This window comes from Falco rusticolus, chromosome 1 (genome assembly GCF_015220075.1).
Source record: "Falco rusticolus isolate bFalRus1 chromosome 1, bFalRus1.pri, whole genome shotgun sequence".
In the NCBI taxonomy this organism is placed as follows: Eukaryota; Metazoa; Chordata; class Aves; order Falconiformes; family Falconidae; genus Falco; species Falco rusticolus.
Window position 1 is genome coordinate 34,443,635 of NC_051187.1, and position 18,681 is coordinate 34,462,315.

The 18,681-nt window shown below is 52.7% G+C and overlaps 1 protein-coding gene across 10 annotated transcripts in view; it reads right to left on the reverse strand.

The window, feature by feature from the left end:
• Positions 1 to 677: 677 nt before the first annotated feature.
• NF2 (neurofibromin 2) overlaps positions 678 to 18,681 on the reverse strand; it is a 49,526-nt gene continuing 31,522 nt past the window's right edge. The window contains exons 14-18 of one of the 10 annotated variants that reach the window (XR_005103443.1): positions 14,644 to 14,774; positions 12,646 to 12,805; positions 11,967 to 12,103; positions 10,782 to 10,826; positions 678 to 2,135 (exon numbers count right to left, since the gene is read on the reverse strand). Coding sequence is in view for 9 of the 10 variants with exons in the window: in XM_037382689.1 (XP_037238586.1) it covers positions 10,714 to 10,819; positions 11,234 to 11,238; positions 12,646 to 12,805; positions 14,644 to 14,771 (399 nt within the window). In the remaining variant the exon portion in view is untranslated. The other 9 variants (XM_037382515.1, XM_037382403.1, XM_037382438.1 and 6 more) reach the window with 9 other exon arrangements.

Consider the following 18,681-nt stretch of genomic DNA (forward strand, 5'->3'; position numbering starts at 1 on the left):
CCCCGAAATCCCCCCGTTTCCCCCCACAGCATCCCTTTGCCAAACTCCCCATCCCGGCTCCATCAGCCCTGCTTAAAACAACAGTAAAGGGGGAGAATACACCCCAGCCCACCTGCCGGGTTCACCTCCCGGGGTTTTGCTGCCAGTGAACAGATAAACAAGCACATCCATCGCCTGCATCAAGTCGCAGTGGGGCCAGGGGGGCCGGGAGCAGCCCCCCAAGGTCGGGTCTTGCAGTGGTTTGGTGAAATCCCACCGGCAGCCCCGACTCAGGGCTGGCAGCTCAGCTGGGTCCCTGCATCACCAAAGGGGTTTTATCCATAATTAATTAAAAAAATTGAGGTCAATGCAGCGCGTTGTTTATTTATTGCAGGCAGGCTGAGATCAGGCAGCGTCGGGCAGAGCCCCAGGGATGGCAAAACCAGGGCTCAGCTCCCCAGGGCGTCCCAAAGCCTGGGAGGGAGAAGGGCACCCTGCTGGAAGCAGGGATGGGGGACCCCCGGAGCGATGGGTACGAGGAAGCCATCCCAGCACATGGAAGCTGCCAGAGGGATCCCAGGACCGCAGCCATCCTTCCCGTTAACCACCCCCCGCCCCCGCCCCCTCCGCCATTAACTGCAGCAGCAAAGGGCTTCGCGAGGTTTTACCCAAAGAAGAAACACCAACCAAGTCCCAGCTCCCCCTCTTAGTGCTTTGAATTTTTATTAAAACAAAGGAGAAAACCGCTATTTCTTCTGAGTACAACAGTCCAGGGGAATGGGAAAGCGGCTGTGCCAGGCCACAGCCACCCGGATTGCAGCCACGCGCCGGGAGCTGATCTGAGGCAGTGCGGTTTTAAATAAAAAGGGTTCAGGACACGATCTACTACACACCAAGTCCCAGGCTGACCCTCCGGCCAATGCCGGTGTGGCTGCAGGCCAGGCAAGGTTGTGGGAAGGAGGAACTGGGGGTCCCAAAGGGATCAGAGGATGCCCCGGCGCAGCACCAGCTCCATGAAAGGATAAATCGCAGCTGGAAGGGAGGTTTCTCCTCAAGCAGAGGGCAGGATTTGGGACGGAGACGAAGGAAAGGTCAGGGCATCCCCATTGCCCCCCGTGGCTGCCGCTGGGGGGGTCAGAGCTGTGAGCAAAGGCACCTGCTGGAGGGCAGGCAGGAGCGGGCAGCCCCGGCACTCACCTGCCAGGACACTGCAGCCCCTGGCTCAGCCCGGGTAGCGGCATCCCCAAGGGAGGCTCAGAGGAGCTGGGGGGGCCCACGCTGTGTTAGGGGCACCAGACCTGGGCAGCCAGCCCCAACCACCCCCCCCAGAGACGCCCTGGCCACCCGCTGCCCAGGTTTGTCACAGTTTTCAGGATAAAAAAGGTTTCATTTGGTTGGCACTAGCTGTTCAGCTCCGTATCCCTTGCAGAGAGGAGGAGGAGGAGGAGCCCTTCCTCGCCACCCCCTGCCCCTGCCTCATCTCCCCAGGGAAGCAGCAGCCCTAAGCCCCACAGAGCGAGGTCCCTGCAGCCGCTGCAATCCTGCTCCCTGCCCGCCTGCGCTGGGCGCTGGGAGAGCCGGCGCGACGGCCCCCTGATTTACAGCACTCCACTAGGACATGCTCTGTGTTCCTAATGGAGCTCCAGGCACCGCCGGCACGGGGCTCCAGGGCTGGCACGCTGCTGCCAGCCGGAGCAGGCAGCCCAGAGGGATGGCATCCCTGCCAAGGGAGACCCTTTGGCACACTCCGCTGGCCGCTGGGCTGGGGGGCACGGCTGCAGCCCCGACGCCATGGAGAGCCTGGAGGGCTAAGCCAAAAAACTACGCTAGAAAAATAAGAAAAAGGCTGGGGTGGAGGGGAAAAAGGGGAAAAAGAGGGGCAGGGAGGAGGCTGTATGGACACTAAGCTAGAGAACATCACACAGTCTGTGGGCAGCAAGGCCCCGAGTCCGTTGGTGTGCAGAGGCTGGCAGCCCACGGTGGGGACCAGGGAGCAATGCCCAGCTCCCCAGCCCTGGTTGGGGACACTGGTCCAGGGGGAGAGGCTCCGGCTGGTGGGGGGGCCGGCCGGCAGGCAGCAGCGGTGTGGAGCGGCTGGTCGCTTCCTAGAGCTCCTCGAAGAAGGCCACGCGGGACTTGGTGCTCTGTAGGGTGAGCTGCAAGAGAGCAGAAGGGGCGGCTGAAGGGGCATGGGGCTGACCCCCTCCTTCCCCAAGGCCCCCAGCCCCAGCTTCACCCTCCCCGGGAGGGCACCAGGCTGAGCAGGAGGGAGCTATTGCCCTTCTCCCCTCCTAGCCCAGCCTCTGCCCCTCCGAAAACACCAGGGCAGCAGAAGCAGGGACGGCGGGCAGCCCTGCAGCTGAGCCCCGGCCGCAAGAAGCACAGCCCGAAGGCAAAGCGCAGGGCAAGGGGAGGCAGGCTGGGCTGGGGGAGCGTGACTGCTCTGCTGCCGACACCACCTTCCCCTCAAGCAAAGGCTGCTGAGGGGCCACAGATGCAACCAACAGAATGAGCCTGGCTGCAGCTTTCTGGCTGTGGGATAACAGGAACCTGGACCAAAGGTGCCAGTCCTGGCCGTAGGACTGTGCCCCTGGGGGCCAGCACGCTCCTTCCTTTCCTTGCCCTGGCGGTGAGGGAACACACAAGGCTCTTGCAAAGATGGAGGAGAAACAATCTCCATCAGCTGAGGGCAGAAGGAGAACCGGGCTTGTCCCTAAAGCCACAACTTCCCAAAGCCTCTGGGCCAGCCTGGTACACGTAACCTGTCACCAGTTAGGGACCATCCTCTGCTCACGTCCAACCCCAACCCACCGCCCTGGATGGGATGAGTGTGCATGCCCAGCATGGTCCCAGCAGCCACAATGCGGCTCAGCACCACCAGCCCAGCACCTGCGTGGGGCTGACGCCACCCCCCTGCCCTGGGACCTCACCCCAGACCTGCTCCCCCCACCCCGCCGGACGAAGCCGGAGAGCCCTGGCTTGCAGGACTGTGTCCCTGGAGCCGAGGCTCTATAGGACATAGAAACCCAGCCCAGAAAAGCTTTCCATGGCGGTAGCAAGCCTATCTGAAAAATAATACTTCACGGAGGGACCGTAAGCCCATTTTCTAATGGGCCAAACCAGAGATGAAAGAAACGCCCTCCGCGGCGAGGAGGAAATCGCAGGATTTACAGATAACCACCCAAAGGAGCGTGGTGGGAGAAGTGCCACATTCCACCCAGCTGCTGAATCACCGCAAGACTTTGCCAAACCAGGCAGCTGATGGCGAGGGCTTCGTTTCAGCTGGATTAAGCAGCGGTGCCTCCCGCCGGGGACGCCGGTTTTGCTGAAACAGGAATCCTCGGATCCCGTTACAGTGAGTTAAGCCCTGCGACGGAGCTGCCAAGCGCTCTCCCCTCCCTGCTTCCCCCCACGGCCTTTCCTCAGTAATTCCTTCACAGCTCTAATGCCATTCTGAAAAAAGCTGTATTGCAGAGGAAATTTCTGCAGGGGCTTAATACCCTTTGCTGGCAGCAGCTCCCAGGCCAGGGCTGGCTCTCCTCCTCCTTAGCATCCCTCTGCTCCTCCAGCATCCCCTCCAGAGCTGGATGGAGGGCGGATGAGACGGGACGGGGGCTCTGTGTGCTCTGGGCAGCTCTTTGCCCCTTTCAAGGCTGGAGGGGGGGGAAGAGCGGGCAGCCCCAGCCTGCTGCCAGCCCCACCGATGGCCCCAGCGCAGGCTTCGTTTCAGCTCCTCCAGCAGAAATCCCGCCTGCGATCCCAAGCGGGCACCTGGCTGGGTCACAGGCCGGATGATTTGGTGCATAACACCTGAGCAGCCAGCACGGCGCGCAGCGTGGTTCTCCCCTTTGAGCAGGGTTGCTGCCTCCAGCAGCAATGAGCTGGCATGACGGGACTGCGGTCCCATGGCACGGAAGGGCGGGGTCAGTGGGGGTGTCACAGGGCTGGAGAGGGGTGGCTGAGGCTGAACAGCCCCACAGGTTTGTGTGAGTGCCAGGGCTCACATCGGAGCCCATCTGCCCACCACAGCCCCAAATGGGGCAGCTTCACTTTCCTGTTTCACCTGATGAGACCTCTGAGAGGCCAGACACCCCCAGGGAGGAACATCTACCTGCCAGCTACCTCCTTCCTAACACCCCGCCACCAAAGTCATCTCTTCTGCAAGCTGGATGGTGAATCAAAGCATCCCACCACCTCCCCAGCCCGCAGCAGCTCACACTGCTCTCCATTAAAGCACAGCGAGGGGAGATGCCTCCCAGGTCACCCCCAGCAAACTCTGTGCTCCGACAAGGAGGCAGCTACAACCGCTGATGAGGCAGAGAGGGAAGATGTTTCCCCCAGGCTTGTAAGGCAGATTTGACTATTTTGAGTCTGCTCTCCGCCTTTAGCTACACACAGCTCTCCATTAATCCCCCACGCATTTTTGCGGGCCTGGGGAACCTCAAAGCACGGCTCAGACAGCAGCCTCTGTGCCCAAAGCTGTGCCTTCCTGAGCAAATGCTGCTGCAGTGCCAGGGGAAGCACGCGGAGGCACAGCTCCGAGGGCATCCGGCACAGGCACAAGGAGAAAGAAGAGATGCAGCCCTGCTCTTTCACCAGGGGCTCTCATCTCTGCCTTTCAAAGGCTCCCCGAGATGCTTGATGTCGGGGGTTTTTACCTATCCTGAGGGAAACCGAGGCATGGGAAGAGCAGCCCAGCTGTGGGCATACAGGGAGGCACCAGCAAAGATGGGTCTTGATGAGATGGGGGTCCACAGAGAGGTGGGAGCACTGACTTCCCAAGAGGGCCATGCCCTGTGGCTCAGTGGCACACAGCTGTGGCCAGATTTTCCCATCTGAAAGGCAAAGACCACAGGGATTTCAGTTGTGGCAAGGAGAGCATCCACACTGCCAGCTCCACTCTGGCCACGCAGAGGCACCCCCACACCGCTCACCACCCCTTTGCTGCGCTCTGGCTGTTTCTGAGAAAGCCAGAGGGCTCGTGCAGTGCTGGCACCGGGGCAGGACGATTTCTTCCCATTTAGGCTCCCCGAAGAGGAGCCTCTGGCTGTCTTTCTCCCCAGGAACCTGAAGGGCATTAAGAAAGCATCACAGGAGCAGGATGCAGGCACAGCTGGCATATTTCTCATTAGCAGGAGCTGGGTTATTGCTAAGACCTGGGTGGTGGTTTGAGCAGAGGAAGGGGCCAGCAACTTCAGGCTGCTCTGCCTCCACAATCCCTGCAGCGAGGGCACCTCTGGCAGCCACCAGCACTGGGAATCACTGGGAATCACAGCTGCCCAGCAGCTCTAAGGTAGCTGCCTTCTCACATCTGATCAGTCAGGCATAGGAATAAACAGAGAGGAAATTAAGATTGCTCTTTACTGCACACTGACTCTCCACCACTGTTGCTCTGCTGTGCCTGGAAGGAAAACTCCCCCTCTCCCCTTTTTCTTTCTTTTTATTCTTGTTTTTTTCTGGTTGTTGAGCAATTACAGCCAGGGCTATCCTTGCTCCCATCGCAGGCAGCACTCGGGTGAGGCAGCAGAAAAGCCCTGCCACTGGTCGGTGGTGCGGTCTTGACAGCGAGCATGGTACGGCTGCGGCACGCCAAAATCCAAGGGATCCACTGGATGAAGACGGGCAGAGCCAAGGGAAGCTCCCAGGGCAGCAAGCCCCACGGCAGCCTGACTCATCCCACCCAGCGCTGCAGGGGTACACGGAGAGCCTGCGGAAGCGGGTGGGCGCGGGGAGTCCTGCAGGCAAGCTCGCTTCCCACCTCCTTTCGGCTGCAAAAGCCCCAGACAGCTCTTTGCAGGGAAATCCCACTCCCTCACGCAGGGAGCAATGGGTTTTGCTCTTTTTCTGCACCAGAACATGAAAGCAAAGAGGAGAGCAGCCGGCGAGGACAGCACAGCCCTGCTCCAGCCTCTCCACCATCTGCTGGGGGAAAGCCCCAAGGTGGCTTCCAGCACCCCTGCAAACTCTCTGCACCCTCTGCCTCCCCTTTGCCCAGCCAGGCAAGGAGGAACATAGATCCCCGTACTGTAACGTTGTGCAGGCGAGGCAGAGTGATTAAGAGCAAGTTACATTCTCGTCAGTGCAGAGAAGGGAAAAAAATTGATTTACAAGCAGTATTATGATAATCTCCTTCCTGCGGGAGGGAGGGTGGGCTCCACAATGCCCTACCAGAGCCATCAAAGAAAATTTAGAGAGAGAGAGGGAGTGCAATTAAGCAGCCAGAGCTCAAATGAATCAAGATATGAGAAAGGAAAAGAGTCCCACTCCCTGCATTCCTGTGCTGGGGTTCCGCTGAGCTCTGCTTTCACCCAGCCCTGCTGGACTGATTTGATTTAAGATAAACAAACAAACAAAAGCAACCCAATAAGTTCCTCATAGCCAAACACAGTTTAGAGCGGCTAATCCAGTAACTGCAGGCACATAACTTCTGCTGGCCAGGCAAACCGAATAGAGAGAAAACTGCCTGGGGCTCCCAGCGAGCCCTCGAGAGCTGGTGCTCTCCCCACGCACTGGAGGTGGGGCACGGGCAGGAGAAGGGGGCTGCAAATCACATCAACCTTCCACCATCCTCCCAGGTCCCAAAGAACAGGGAGAGGTTTAAAATTTCTCACTTCCTTGCTATTTCCTTGTTTATCCTGCAGCACGGCAAGGCTGAAGGAGAGGATGATCCATGCAGCACCCCCTCACCCCATGCGATGCCAGGGATGTCTTCCTGCTGCTGGGAGGGACTTCTATGGTCCCCTGCTACATCGTCACCCGGTGCTGCATACAATAACTCCTCTTCATTCCACCCCCACTCCCCTGAACATCTTTCTCCCTCCCTGCCTACTACCCAGTCCCCACTGGCCAGGTGGACCTTCCAATTCCCACATTTACTTTTGAAACCAAAACCTTCCTATTTTTCCCTCCTCACCCCCTTTCCAGTCCCCACCTCACCATTTCTTTCTTACTCCCACGCTGCCGTTTATTCTCTCTTAAGCACAACTTTCCCCCGGCCTCCAATGCTTTGATGAGTGCGTTTAAAAGAAAGAAGATGACATTCCATTTGAAGGAAACACTTTTCAAAGGCTGCCACAAAAATAGCTGATAGGCTTGACGTTTCCTAGTTTCCTTTTGCTCCTCGTAAACAAGGAAAGGAGGCTGCCGTGTCCCAGTTTAGCTGTCAGGGAGTTTCACTTCCCAGCTCCGAAGAGAACCAGGGCAGGAAGAAAACGAAGCTAGCAGGGACACGGGCTCGCACGCACACGGGCAAGACCCATGTGGGATGCACCTCCATCTCCTCTTGCACTCGGAAAAACGTGTGCCCAGAGGTGTCTGGAGCTGTTCTGCTCACCGGTATCTCCTGGCTCTTGCCAGCATCCTAGCCAGGTGCCAGGTAGGGCAAGAAGCCAGCATCCTTCCTCATCTTTTCTCTCTACCCTCACAGCTCCCAAGGGGATGGGAAATGCTGGTGCTGCTTTTCCTGGGAAGTCTCTTGCTGGTCGCATGCCTGCTCTGCAGCACACAGCCTTTCCCTCTTCTGGGGGGAGCAGATTATAGAGCTATGCCACGGCAACACTGCAGTTCTGCATCAGACTAAAGAGCACCTCATCCATGTCCAGGCTGTCACAGGATGCACAAGGAAGGACAGACCCACCTGCTTGCAGCTCAGCCTGCTCTGTACCACGCAGGCTCCCTTCTTCTGCCCTTCCCAGAGCAGAAGTATTTCTGGTGCTGGTCCCCTCCCTCCACAGCATAAAGCTCCCGAGGCGCAGTAATAGCCTCCATCTCCCCAGCAAACCACTGGAGCAAAGCAAACCCATTTCACGCAGGGGAGTCTGCAGGTCCCAGAAGGGGAGAGGTAAGGAAGGGAGTCCCCGAGAGATGACAGAAACCCCACAAGATTTGCTGAAGTCCTCGAGAGACACTGTTCAGTGATCCCTAGCAAGATGCTAGCCAGGCATAGCTGGAAAATGGACAGAGGGAAGCTGTCTGCCCCAGTGCCAACCTCCCAAAAACCTTCAGCCTGTCCAGATGATGAAGTAGCTTCGTGACATTTGGTGGTGGCACAGCAGCTTTGTATCTGCATCATGAGAGACTCAGACAGCAGTGACCATCACTAACTCACCAGTGTCCTTACACTGCTGTACAGAACAGACCACAGCATATCTTGAAGGTGGGAGGAGTGAAGACAACCTGCAGAAGCCCACTTCGCCTCACTCACAGCTCCATGCTCGGCAGCCAGGAGCTGCTCACTGCCTAAACCGGAAGGGGATGATGCTGTGTCCGTAGGAACGTGGTAAAACATGACTGTTCACGGCCCAGTGATGATGGAAGCCCAGGCTAGTCTACTGGTGATCAACAAGCAGATCTGAAGTAGCTTATCCAAACCCCAAGCGCCTCAATGATTAAGAAAAATTCTTGCATTACCTGAGTCGAGGGCAACACTGCACCACAACCAGGATCAGCCAGGAGAGAAGCCAGCAAGGGCATGGTCAGCAATAGCTCACCCCACCACCACCGTCCGCACAATCCCTGTGGGCTCCAGCAGTGCTGGCCCCAAGGAATAAGCTCAAGCCCAGAGAAACGCTGTGCCTGAGAAAAAGCCGAGAGCCACGTGAGAGCCTGGCGGGGAAAGGCCAAGCCTGCCTGCCGAAGCACCGGAGCACTGCTGAAGGACAAAGCTGCTTGTCTGGGAACAGGCGTGAAGATTTGCTCCTTGCCTGGATACTTCAAAGGGCTTAAATCACAGTAAATAAGCATGACTGTGCAAGAAGAAAGCAACTGGAATGAAAGACCCAATTGTGTTTTAGAGCAGCAGTCTGTCCTGGGAGCCTTCCTACACTGGAGGATGCAAGGAAAAAGTGGGGGTTTTTTCATCTTCTACCATAGCCTAAGTGGCAAACCCTCCTGAAGCTGAGCCAGCTGGAGTCAGGAGTGCCAGCCCACAGTGGAGAGCACTACAGAGAAGGGAAATCAGTTTCCAGATGAGGTGCTTGTGCTGTGCCCACAGAGCTCATAAAAAAGGATTAGCATGTTAACCACGTAATTAAACATGAAAAACTTAGCAGGCGTCTTCAAAGGCAGGCAACAAAACCCAGAGGTCACACCGCAGCACTTGCTGTGCATCTGGTTTAATTATGGGGGCTCCTCCCAGGCACCAAATCTCTCCCAGCTGCTGGATTAGTCTTTTCACAAACTGCCAGGGCTTCATTTCACTTCCTCATGCTGTGGCTGCAAGTGGATTTTGCCCCAGTTTCACCTGCCAAGGTGTTCTTCAAGCCAGTCGGGACGGGACAGCGGGTTTCAACCCCAAAGACACATACAATGCCTCCCCCAAGGTGGCCCAGACCTACAGGGTCATCCCTCGTTTTAGTCTCTTCCCCAAGGAAATGCTTAACAATGAGAGCAGCCTGTCTTGGGAACAACCTGCAGCTGGCACAAACCCCTGACCCGAGTGATTTACAGCACTGCCTGCAGCCTTGAAAGGGCTGGTCCATTCAAGAACAGCACAAACCTGTGCTGATCGCTTCTGGGTACCAGCCAGGGAGAAGTCTGCATCTAAAGCATCCTCCTGCCTCTGCTAAAGAGCTCCAGAGGCGCTGGGAAATTGCTCCACCGTTGGCTGTATGCGCCCACCATGCAGGCAGGGCTGTGCAAGCCCTCAGAGTAACTTTTAACGAAAGCCTTTTCCAAAGGTGCTTACCGCCAGGTTTGCTACCCGCTGTCACGAGTACTGTTACCACTGCATCCGTGCCATTTCTTCCCTTTAGCGCTACCACTCCAAACTCGCTAAAACCCTGTGAGTGTGCAAGAACCAGGGTCAAGTAAAGAGCAAGAAAGCTTCCCCAAACTCATCCTCCCAAAGGAGGGAGTAGATGCTCTGCACACACCCAGCCTGCAGACTGAGGGCAAATCCTCGGAGGAAAGCAGGCTCTGGAAAGAAGAGACATGGCACTAACAGAGCGGGAGTCGCTGGCGTGCTGAAGGAGGCAGGGGACAGGCAGAGGCATCGCAGGCAGGAAGGACAGCCAGTGTCCCTGGGTGTGAGGGTGACCCTTCAGCACAGTCTCCCTGGACCACCCCCAGCTGCAGCCTTGCCCAAAAGCTACCTGCAGACACTGGCTGTCCTCGACAGTCTGCTTTACCTTCCTGTGACACTTCTCAAACAGGCAGACGCTGATAACGTGTCCACGTGCTGTTCTGCTCCAAGACGGAGGTGCACATTTTTAGCCTGTTATGACAGTTTTGGCAGCAAAGAGTTGATGGGTTTTGTGTGGTTGGCTGGTGTGTTTTTTTTTTTTAATCCTGTATTTCTTTCTGCAGCAAACAAGGGGGAAGCTCCTGGCTTACTTCATTAAAGACATCTTCAAAGGCCACCCTGCACCTCCAATAGATTCCCAGCCAGTGGCAGCAGAGCAAACACAGGCATGCTTAATTATTTAGGCATCTACGCCTGCACTCCCCCACTGATGTTGTCAACTCAACTTCTGCCAAGAAAGATGCTTCCCAGCACGGAGGACCAGGTGCAAAAATGAACGCAGAGACGCTGTGAACACTACCAAGGAAGCGAGAGCCAGGCAGGGCGGCTGCCTGCGACATGCTGCACGGGTTCACCGCAGGGACGGGCAGGGTGCTGCGCCGCGGGTGGCAAGCCTGGTGTCACCAGCACCGCACCCTGCTGTGGCGTGGAAGGAGCACTGTCAGCGTGGCAGCAATGGGAGCTGGCTAGAGCAGTGCATATTGCAGGCAAGCTCATGCACGGGTTAGTATTACAGCCAGTGATCCCATCACCCCACGCAGAGTACCTTGGAATAACCTACTTTGAAGTCTCAAATGCAGATAGGTCTTCTGCCCTGGGCTTGAGGCTAAACCAGCAAAATAAAATGAACAACAACAACAACAACAAAAAATCCTCTGTCATACGAGTAATGTCAGGTCATTTGTGCAATCTGTACAGTTTGCCTGGAGTGCTGAAGTGATCAGCGGCTTCCAGGTGGGGCAGAGGTTTGGTATTATTTAAGTATTGCCTAACTGCTACCCCATTTCCAGTGTCTTGTCTTGCATTTTCCTCGCCATCACAACTGCAAAGACAAAAGTTCTCCTGACCTCCTGGCGACAGGAACAAAAGCAGTCTGTAATTTTATTCTGATGTGCTCCACTAATAGACTATTAGTTAAAAACCTTTGCTCCTCCAGCTAAGATGTAGGAGCTGTGCAGCCTCGGTTCCCTCTTGGAGGGAGGGGACAGGACAAGACTCCAGCTTCAAAGGAACGAAGACTGACCGCATAGTCCCAATTACAGCGATAAGCCCTGAGAAGACATCGAAATGGTTGCCCAGCCACCTTCTTTAAGTGAGACAAATGGGACCATCAGCTCTCTATGAATTTGTCTCTGTCAGAAGTGAAAATTTAACATTTTCCGTTTAAACTGAGGACTCTGAGCAGAGACAAAGCCTAACAAAACCTACTGGGAGCAGAAATGTCTTCGGATTCTGTAATGACAAAAGGGCCTGTGAAGATTTTTTATTTTCTCTGTTCTGGTGGGACAGGAACCTGAATAGCTCAGGGCTAACACAGGGAAACGAGGAAGCGAGACCCACTAGATTCATTTCCCTGCCCCAATTCAGTGATCATAAATTGCCAGCCAGGAAATTTGGCATGAACCAGTATCTTTAAATCCTTTCAGATGTAACTCTCAGCTGGGAGTAGTAAAGAAAGAAGGATTTGATTTTAAAACCTGGAGTAGTTGCCACAGCCTGCATCCCTTGCCATACAGATTTCCAAATCCTTCACAAGAACAGCTGCTAGCAGAAAGCCAGCTGGGTAAAAGCTTTTGCGGTGTAAAAGCCTTTGCAGATGAGTGGGGCTGACCACTACATCCCAGCATACCAATTACGGATGTGCCCCCAGCCCCTCGTTACGCTAGGCCCAGCTGGGAGAACAGCAGAGCTACTAAGCAAAGGAAAAGGTCAGGATGTAGAAATAAAGAACGGGCTTTGTTGTGACCTTTCAGGTGTGACCCCCGGGCTAGCAGACCCAGCCATCCTAACTTTTGGGCGAAGTTGGTCATCTCAACCGCATTTCTAGAGGCAGGTGGTTCCAGGGTCCACAGCACAGGGAGCAGACATTTCACACACACCCTGCTAGCAAGAAATTTTACCGTTAGTATTCGAAGCTGCACTACAGGTTACTTGAGAACACATTAAAAGAGAGGATGAGGCTTTTGGCTTTTTCTACTGGGAGTCCATAAGTCAGGAGTATTTTTGCCCTTAGTATTCACCAGACAAGCTCAATGCTGCTTCCTTGTAATGCCTGTAGGGAATGGCTGCAATAGGCAGATAGGGCTTTTCCTGTTCCTGGGGTCACTAGGGTAGCAGATTCCTTCTAACAGCATCCCTGTACAGCTTTTGTAAGATTCAGCAAGACCTTCAAACCTTGAGACCTTTGCATCCCTTCACACAGCACTGAGGAGACAAGGCTTGGTTGTGGCATATATAAGCCAGGACCAGCAGAAGCCGAAATTCTCTGCACCCTGATTAAAAGCTAAGCAGCTGGGGAAGAAAGCCTAGATCAAACAATTTTATTGTAACAACTTGTGCAAAAGGTAAACCAAATGGAAGGGTTATTTTGTCGTTGTTTTTAAAGGATTTCATCAGGTGAGATACAAACTGGAGCCCTCTGATACCTTTTTAATAGTGTTGTGCTTGCTGTTGCCTCGGCTGGCATTCTCGTTGTGCAATATATCCAGAGCTGTCTCTCTCTCCTTCAGCTTCAGTGCCTCAATTTCTGTCTTCAGCTCATTCAGCTGCTCTTGCAGGTGCTTGCTTTTCTCCATGTACTCTACCCTAGCACACACAAAAAAGTCCTGGGTTAGTACTGGTCAGCCGCACGTGGTTTCATGATATCATGGCAGCCAATAATGAAATTGTAACAGAAAAACCTTACCTTCATTATTTCTAGTGTGTGGAACTGGCAACATTAATTTACAGCACACAGTAAACTACTCTGAGCAATGATTTGTTGGTTATTAGAAAGAGGACCCAGGCAGCTGACCCAAGAACAAAACTGTAAGTTACATTACTATAAAAAAAACAAAGCCAAGCTGGAGCTGCTGGATGTTTGTATGTCTCCCCATTTCTGAGTGAAGCTGCACCATGATTTAGGTTAACACTACACAGTTTCAGTCTACAAGATAGCAGTTTAAGCAGCTCTGCTCTACGCCACTGCACCCTCTCTTCAAACGCAGCTCAAAAACTCAAAGGCACAAATCCTTCCGGTATGGAAGCACCCTGATATACTGACTTCCCATGTTTTAGAGGATTTAGCTTGTAAACCATGTGGGAGCAAGCACTGCTCCCAAAATATCAGGTCTCTTTTAGCACACAGCATCCCTAGGGGAGAGAAATGTCTCCCAAAAAAAGAAAGGGAGAAAAAAACCCAAACCAAAACCCACAAACCCAGCCATTCCCAGGACTTGGCCCTAACTGCCTTCCACAATGAAGCATCGACTAGAGTAGAGAGAAAATAAAAAAAAATAATTAAAATAAAAATAGAAATCATACCATGCCAGCCTTGTACTTGCGATTAAACACCAAGACACAGGTCATAGCACCAGCAGACTAACAAGAACCCTTTCAGGGGGCCAAAATTTGTAGCGAGGTTCATCTCAGCATCCAAGGAAGAACAGAGCTGGAGAAGTCAGCAAAAGCATGCTATTGCTTTCAGCATTTGGCAGAGCCAAGCTCTTCCTGCTTAGGAGAGCAGGATGACCTAGTTAGCAACCTGGGTACAGAACGAGGAATTATCCCATTATTTTCAGCTTCTTTTTCCTTCTAGCTTTAGGAAAAGTTTTTAAGCTCTGTCTCTAGCATGGTGGTCTGTTATTTCATACATGGGAGAGGGTACTGAGCAGAGACAAAATAAACCACATTCCGGGATCTGCGGGCACTTCACTGCAGCCCCAGGAAGTTTTGGCTGGAGTGCTATGGCAGAGCCCTTCTAGCTTTGATCTACTACCCAATCAATGAACAAAGCACATTATTACTATAGAGATTAAAATCTGATCTGCTTTGATTTCTGCTAAATTTGTAATTTTGAAGGCTACACTTACACCCTCAGGAAAACAAAAGATCAAAGCTCATAATCGCATCCAAACTCGCTTGCGCACACTTTTTATATAGAAACATGACACAGATTCCAAGAAAAAGGGGTTAAAGCCCTAACGCGGGACCTTAGCACTCACTCCAGCTGTCTTCACATTCTCTGGACACACTGCAAACGCACAAGCACCAGTCTGCAACAGCTTACTGCACCAGCAGACTGCTGTTAACTCTTACTACCAATGCAAATAATTCGAGCCTAAGCAAGAGCCAGGTGAACCACACAGAGAGGAACTGACTGGTGCAGGGCTCAGCGTGCTTAAACTCGCCTTTGAGCAGGCAGTACACCTGCATCTGCGACACCTGGTCCCCACCCGGAGAAATGGGCGACCAGTAGGTACATCATGTTCTGGGCAGAGCTACTAATGACCTGCTAAATGTGAATCCGTAAGACTTTGGTCCCTTTCACCTCACATCGGTACTCGTCTGGAACGTAAAAGTTAAATTCAGCCCTGGTGCGATTCCTCCCACTGCAACCGAGCGCAAATCCCAGCCCCAGCACCGACTGGATGCATGCCACATACTTTTCTTTCTCAATTTCCATTGAAAGCCTCTTCATGTCCGTATCCTTGAAGTCAAAGGACAGGCTCTCGCTGATGAGGTTGAAGCTTGACAGGTCAGTAGGCAATGCTGTCGTACTTGAGTTCACGGACTGCTAAAGAGAGAGAGTACAAATGAATCATTTTTGGCCACACGAGCATTCCGATAGCAAATGTTCTGTAACACAGAGGTAAAATCAGAGCAACACCTAAGCATGCAGTATAAGGTGCTACTTACTAATGCTGTAATAAGGTCCTGATCTGCTACTCACACAGGTAACAAGACACTCTCCTTGGAGTTGGGTGTATTTTACCATGCAGTGGCATTGAACTGGAGAGATCTTGTCATTTGCATGGGAAAAGGGAAGGGGCGCATGTATTCCTGGTGCAACACAGCCCACAATCCCATTTGTCTGAACCAGCCTTAAAATTTCTGGAGAGTAGATTACAAAGCTCTTTTTCAGCTGGTGATCTTCTAACACAGAAGGTGGAAACAGAGCAGTGAACAAGCCCAGTGCCCCAAGCACAAGACCAGCCTGAAGACCCCCTTGCTCCATTCCCAATTTATTCTTCAGTTTAGAGTTATTGCTCCTCTGGGACCCCACTCTTTGCAGTGGTAAAGAGGAAACAAAACACCACCTGCCTTCAAAATCTATTGACAAAACTTGGTAAAACAGAGGTGTTACCACTGCTATGCCACTGAAATCAAAGCTGGACAGACACTACCTCTTGGGAGACATCTGACAGCTATTTAACATTAAAGCAGATTTTAAAAGTGCAAGCTGTGAACAGGGGCAATGCAAGACCCTGTATGACAGCAGAGTCCTGCACTCCACTGCTCCCCAAAGCCTGAGCAAAGAACAACATAACCCCAAGAGTTAACTTGGGATGCAATTTCAGTAAGGTCCACAGAGATGCACTGATACATTTTTATCTGTGCCGTAATTTACAGTTCCAAGTGTTTAGGAACCACTGCTAGATTCAGTTGGAAGTGCAGCGATAACATAGGGAGTCACTCATATCGCACTTGAGCAAGGATTTGTGACTTTCTTCCTCCTGCGAAATGCTGTGACTGTGATACCCCCCACTGAGACACACTGCCAGGCCCTCAGATTTTATCTTCCCCTTAAAAAATGACCTTTCTCTCAGTCAAAAATTCTGTCACACCTATAATAAACGGGCTCATTACCAGCAAAGGAAAAGCATCCTGACTCAAATCATCACTCTGCTCTTGCCATCCATTACGCAAGGTGGCAAGTAGCAACATACGTCAACAATGGTACAGCAGCTTCAGATGGCAGACTGCACGCGTGGACCTGAGTCAGAACCACTGCCAGCGTGCTCAGCCCTCATTTCGGACATGAGAAATCCAGCCTAGTGTACAAGAGGTCACCCGCCTCTCTGCTAGATGCTCCTTCTTGCTTTACAGGATTCCTGTAAGGAAAACAACGTGCACATACCAGCCTGGACTGGGGGGATGGTGGGAGATGGTGCTGCAGAGACAAGCTGCTCTGGCAGCACACACCAAAAGCTGGTGGGATGGTTCTAGGGTACCTACTCCAACAGATGAGATCTCTAGTTTCAGCTGGTTATTTCTTTCCCTCATTTCTCCTATTTGGGATACTCCAGGGATTGTTTGCAGCTAGCTCTGCTTCTATAAGAACTGCTAGCACCAGGGCCATGACAGATTTACTCTGCACAATAACCTGCTTCTTCCCTCACCACCAGCCTGGAATTCACAAACAGCCAGGGCTCGTCCCCTGCTCACTCCTCGGCTGGACAAACCTGAGAGGGATGACTTTTCATTCACCCTGTAGAGGCAAAGCTGGAATGCAAACACCTAATACAAGCATAAACAAGTCAGCAAGCGAAACTGCATTGCTTGGCCTGGCTGGAGCATTACAGGTAAGTTAGAATCACACAACAAGAAAACACGATTTCTTACTCTCCTTTGTGATTGCTGCTAGCGCAGAACACAGCTGAATTAATTCTGGAGCAGGCGCTGAAAAGGGACAGCCCAGTACCTAAATTCCAGTCTCGAAGGAAAGGGGACAGGTCTGCTGAAGCACTTAACTGATTTAAATACCTGCATCCCATTGACATTCAAGTCCCTTCCCTGTAAGGCACACAGGTGTTCACAAAGCCCTTCCCACATGAGGTTCTACAATCTCTGCTGTGCAGGGGAGCCAGGATCATCAGAACCAGCCTGCTGGCCTTCAAACAACCTTTAGCATTTTTTTCAGCACAAGCTTCTTGGTTTTTGTTTAAAAAAAACCCACCCAAACAGCAGCAGTAACAGTTGAGTAGGAATTTCAGTTGCTGCAATCATTAAGTCCTGATGCCAATTTGTCAGGGTTACTACGGCTGCTTCCTTGCCTTTCCTCTGCACCACTCTTTCATGAAGCAACAAAAAAAAAAAAAAAAAAAAAAAAAAGTTAGAGAGCAGCCCCAGTGAGGAAGAGTAAGAAAAGAGCAAAGAAAGACCATGCTGAAGGCCTTCAAAGGCACAAGCTTAATATCTGCAGCAAAACATTTCCTTGCTATTTGCAATAATCCTGAGCAAGTCTTGCAGAAGGTGCAGAGATTTTTAATCCAGGGGACATGTGGTGATAAAGGGGACACAGACCTTTTCCCTTATGTATTTCCTCACGTGGAACAAACTGCGTAACCCTGTTACCGCATTAAAGCAATTTTCTGCTGTTAATAGAGGCAAGCACCGCACTGACAGTGGTCATCTCTCTGGAGCACAGAGCAAGTGAGACAGATGATACGGAGGGAGCACAGAGCAAGTCACGTCATGAGGGTTCCCCCACAGGGAGAGCTCCTCCTGTTGCTGGCACTGCCTTTACTTCGATGCTCAAGAATTTGGGTGAGCCCAAGACAGCCACTCACTATTTCAGAAGAATCAGAGCAGAGATGATTGTCTTCAGTTTTGCCATGAGTGGTACCTGAAGGGCGATGGAGGAGGCAAAGAGCCGTTGCCGAGTCAGTAAAGAATGAACTGTTCTCTTAGCCCTGACACTCAGATTCATGTCTTATTTCTCATGCATCACCTACCAGTCACATGACAAAAGCAGCTTGGGCTTTAAGGACTAAAAAGACCAAAACAAGCTTTAAAGGACAAGGATTGGAGACTGGAAAGTGGTTTGTTTTTTTTTTATAAAAAAGTGAACTGTTTCTTGCCTTTTCTGCAACACAGAGTTAGGTTAACAGTTGCACTTAATGATCTCAAGGGTCCTTTCCAAGCTAAATGATTCTACGATTCTATATCCATCCACTCCCTGCTTCCTCTCCTGCTCTTGCTCCCCCAGAGGGCCATCCTGCCTAGGGACAATACAGTACAAGCCCTGGGACCACAGAAAAGCACAAGCTCAGTGTTACACCCTCGTTAAAGAAGAGAGGAGCTGGAATCCTGCAGCGTTCGGCAGAGCTGCCATTCACCTGAGGGACATGCAGCTTTTGATACTGCTTCACGCCTCAGGCCACCCTGGGCTCATTCCATCCCTTGGGCTGTGCTCGCTCACCAGGTGCCTCCCTGTGCTGGCAGGGGACGCAGGCTCGCCCAAATCCAGCTCTTTCCAGTGGTACGCAAGAACAGGATCTCAGCACAACTCACTCATCTGCCCCAAACACACATGCAGCCGAGCCATGAGAGAGGCCACAGGGGAAGGGAGAAGCAAGGCAGGTGTAACAGGGCATGGAACAGCCTGGCAAGGTGTCATCACCTGGATATGGGCACAACAGTCACACCTGCCTCCTCCTGACCTTGGAAAACAACAGCCATCGAGTCTGTGCAGCGTGGCGCTCCGCCCAGGGCTCCGAGAGGGGCAGGAGGAGCGGAGCGGCAGCTTCGTGAGGGGACCCTGCCACCTAACTGGGGAGGAAAAAAGCATGTTCCCTTCCCTCCTGGCATGGGCAGCCATGTCAGGAAGGCCAAGGCTCTTTAGGGAAAGGAGAGGACACCAGTACCATGTGTCTGGAGGTGGCAGTTCTTCGTGGATTGCCTCCAGGCAGATGCAGCTG